The sequence below is a fragment of the Fundulus heteroclitus genome, chromosome 2 (genome assembly GCF_011125445.2).
Source record: "Fundulus heteroclitus isolate FHET01 chromosome 2, MU-UCD_Fhet_4.1, whole genome shotgun sequence".
NCBI lineage: Eukaryota > Metazoa > Chordata > Actinopteri > Cyprinodontiformes > Fundulidae > Fundulus > Fundulus heteroclitus.
This window is the reverse complement of record NC_046362.1, coordinates 39,540,264-39,544,465: the sequence shown is the minus strand read 5'-3', so window position 1 is coordinate 39,544,465 and position 4,202 is coordinate 39,540,264. Positions and strand designations below refer to the sequence as shown.

The window sequence follows — 4,202 nt, the reverse complement described above, 5'->3', positions numbered from 1 at the left end:
AGAAATCAGTTCCCAACTTGGCTTTGAAACCAAGAGACATTGAGGGCTGGATTTAGTTTTAAGTGGATCTATGTGAGTTTTTTCACAAATGTCTGGAGCAAACAGAACACGTTTCCTTTTATTGCTCAATAAGTGGGAATTTCTGTCAAGATGTCCAATAAATTCAGTGGAACCAGACAATTTCCAAGTGAGGATATAATTTTTTATACAATAATCTTGCAAAGGAAATTTCAGTTTGGATTAATATAATTATGGGTTAAAAGAATATTCATAATAATAATAATAATAATAATAATAATAATAATAATAATAATAATACATTTAATTTATACTGCACTTTCTATCAAAAGATCTGATAAAATAAAAAAAAATAAAAAACATAAATAAAAAAAATAAAAGCGTTAAAAAGCATTAAAAATAAAACATCTAAAGGGGACCAAAAGCTTTGCCAAAAAGAAATGTTTTAAGGCCTTTTTTAAAACACTCAGTGGACTGAGGTGCCCTCAAGGTGTCAGGGAGGGCATTCCACAAAATGCCCTATCTCCCATTGTCCTGAGTCTGGTTCTGGGAATGTGGAGGAGGTTTGAGTGAGTGGAGCTCACAATAAATGGAAGAAACATCTACCAAATTGAATGTGTTTTAGAAATGAGTGTAAAACGTTCTTGTCCTCTGTGTGATGTGTAAAAACTAGTCATTGACATCGTTTGTGATGTAAACCTGTGAATTATTATTTACATTTATGAATGTTTTATTTAGTTGTTCTTTTTTAATCTTGCATAAGTCCCTTGCCTGGTTTATAATCGTCTCTGGGAGAAGTTGTAACAGAACATAAAGACAACGCGGAACTGCGCGGAACCAAACACAGGGCGCCGGTTTCTGCACGGAGCAGCGGAAGTCACACCGGAAGTAGTGCGCAGTTGTTGTCCTGACGGCTGAGCAGCGTCGCGTCCAGAACCTCCGCGCTGTGCCGGTTCTGCCAGAGTTCTGCTAGGGTTCTGGTTGGGTTCTGCGGGCCGGGAAGATGCCTAAGGTGGTCTCCAGGAGCGTGGTGTGCTCCGACACCCGGGACCGCGAGGAGTACGACGACGGCGAGAAGCCGCTGCACGTCTACTACTGCCTGTGCGGCCAGATGGTTCTGGTTCTGGACTGCCAGCTGGAGAAGCTGCCGATGAGGCCCCGGGACCGGGCCCGGGTCATCGACGCGGCCAAACACGCCCACAAGTTCTGCAACGTGGAGGAGGACGAGGCGGCCTTCATCAAGAGGCCGGACGGCATCGAGCGGCAGCACCGCCGCAAGTGCGGCAAGTGCGGCCTGCTGCTCTTCTACCAGCACCAGGACAAGAACGCGGCCGCCACCTTCATCGTGGACGGCGCCGTGGTCAAGTTCGGCCAGGGCTTCGGCAACACCAGCGTCTACAGCCAGAAGCAGCCCGAGGCCCCCAAGAAGGTCCGGGTGATGATGACCAAGAGGACCAAGGACATGGGCAAGTTCAGCTCCGTCACCGTGTCCACCATCGACGAGGAGGAGGAGGAGATCGAGGCGCGGGAGGTGGCCGACTCCTACGCGCAGAACGCCAAGGTGATCGAGAAGCAGCTGGAGAGGAAGGGCATGAGCAAGAGGAGGCTGCAGGAGCTGGCCGAGCTGGAGGCCAAGAGGGCCAAGATGAAGGGCACGCTGATCGACAACCAGTTCAAGTAGGTCTGAGTCTGGATCTGAACCTGGGTCTGGGTCTGGATCTGAGTCTGGATCTGAGTCTGGATCTGGATCTGGGTCTGGGTCTGGATCTGAGTCTGGATCTGAGTCTGGTTCTGGATCTGAACCTGAGTCTGGTCCTGGACCTGGGTCTGGGTCGGACCTCCAGAACCCCACCTGGACTCTGCTGGACATGGTTTCTCTGGACACTCGGCTCTCTGGTGATGGAGATGCACCATCAGCTTTCTGCTGACAGGAAACTGCTGAAGGACTTCCTGTCAGCTGATGCGTTTAAGGACCAAAGGGTTCCTGCTTATGATGCGTTTAATGACGGGGGGAAAGTTAGTTTCACTCTTTGACCCGCTGATGCGTTCAGTGAAATCGGGCCGTTTGGATGTGCCTGAGTTGCTGCTTTGCTCGTCTGTAACTAACTTTCTGAACAGAATAAAGATCTTTCCAGAACCGGCTCGTTTTCTGGTGTTGTTCTGGAACTGGTTCTGGTTCTCAGAACCTCTGAGGATGAAAAATGATCGCCGTGAAGACGGAGGAGGTGAAGCTGACCAGAGGCCCTCAGTAATCTTTAATCACGCGTAGCGGCACTGGTCCTGTGGCCCAGCAGGAGGTTCTGGTCGGGAACCCGGTTCCTGTTTCTGCTAAATGACCCATCTGGGTTGTTTTAAGGTGTATTTAACATTTCTTAGTTACTCTGATCCATAAACTAAACCTTCCTTTCACACCATGACTCAGTTTCTTTCCTGTCAGCATTAGAAGCCTGAGCAGCAACAGGTGGGGGAGGGGCACCGCTGCTTCAGAACTTTCTCTGATGCCTCATGAAATAAAAACAGGACTTTCAGACTTTCAGCAGCGGCAAAACAATATAGAAAATGTCATCTGCTGGTACTGGGCCAGAACCGGGCCAGAACCGAGTTACTAGAACCAGACAGAACCAGGCTGTGGGTTCAGACAGCTGCGATCACATCAGGTGTGTTGTTGAGAGGACTGAAACCTGCGGGGTTAGAAATGGGTTTACAGCACAGAGGAGCATCTTCTGGCCCGGTGATGAATATTAGTCAGAATCTTTCTGGACCTTGTTTGGGTCAGAATCTGGTGCCGACGCCGTGAAAGCACAGATCCATCCTGCCTCGGATCAGCGCCGCTGGTGGAGGTGGCTCCATGGTTCCTCAGCAGGCTTTGGTCCGTTAGAACCAAACGTTCCTCCTGTTCTCTGTGACCGTAATGGACCCGAGTTCTGATGCGTCCAGCAGAACTACGCTGCAGCAGCAGGATGTCCGTTTATTATTTAGAGATTATACGGCTGACTCAGCGTAAAAGAACAAACATGATGTCATCAGTTTGATGAGAATAATCTGAATCTGTCAGCTAACATCACCTTGAACTTCTCAGCTTGTGTCTTTTCTGCAGACTAGGCTGTTTAACAGCTACATGCTGAAAGGTTCTGGGACGTTCTGGGACAAACAGAACCGACAATGTGACGCCTGAGCTGTCCATCAGGCCATAGAAAATTGTTGAAACATAAAACACAGATCAATGTTTTATTTTTACAATAATTTTGCACAGAATGTTGTTGAACTTACTGAGAGTCCATCCATCTTCCATCAGGCTTATCCCCACGCATGCACAGGGAGAACATGCAGAAAGACCCAGGATGGAGTCTTACCTACAACCTTCTTGCTGCGTCACTGTGCAGCCCCTTACTGAGAGTCGTTTCAAGTGTAGCAGCTTAAGTCAAAGTCAAGTCTTTCTAAAATAACCAAGTCATTAAAGTCAAAGTCCACACCTCTGGTATTTAACTGGTATTTTATGTTGATACAGAAAACAAATCAGGTGGTTGACTGAAACAGTTTCTAGGATGTTTTAAGGTAATTGAGAAATAGACCTGTTATTATTTGGCTGAGAGAAGTCCAAGCTGGTTTCTATAGAATAAGCTGGAAAACAACGTTTTAAAAAGGGAAAGTGGAAGTTCCCACTTCGACAGAGACAGGTCATAAACTTTCAGGAACTGCTTTAGCTCTGTCACATTGGATGGAGTGTTTTATTTTACTCTAGCCACCAATTCTTATTTAGACTCAGGTCTGAACTTTGACTAGGCCATTCTAACCCTTTGATCCAAACTATCCCATAATATCTCTGGCTGTTTGGCAGGTCTCCTGCAGCCTCTAACAGGTTCTCCTCCAGGATGGTCCTGATTAGCTCCACCCATCTTCCCATCACCTCTGACCAGCTCCCCTCTGTCTGCTGTAGAGAAACAGGACTAAACAGCCACTGATAAAAACATCAAATGTGTTGTAAAAATCTAAATCATCATCTCCGGATGGTAATGTACCTGCATTGGTCCTTTTTACCATCGCTTCTGAACGCTTTGCTGTACAGTGCCTTTGCAGTGTCGCTACTGGACAGCAGGTGGCGACATAACGTTTGAGTAGAAGAGTCGAAGAAGAGGGTTCTTCCGGTGGAGGGTCGATTCTGATTGGTCGAAAGGCTCGCTTTT

General features: G+C 47.3%; 1 protein-coding gene across 1 annotated transcript; it reads left to right on the top strand.

The window, feature by feature from the left end:
• The first annotated feature begins 877 nt into the window (after window positions 1-877).
• c2hxorf56 (chromosome 2 CXorf56 homolog) lies at window positions 878-1,739 on the top strand. Its single transcript, XM_036127155.1, has one exon. It carries the CDS (start codon window positions 1,022-1,024, stop codon window positions 1,697-1,699), a length of 678 nt encoding a protein of 225 aa, XP_035983048.1. The 5' UTR covers window positions 878-1,021; the 3' UTR covers window positions 1,700-1,739.
• The last annotated feature ends 2,463 nt before the right edge of the window (window positions 1,740-4,202 follow it).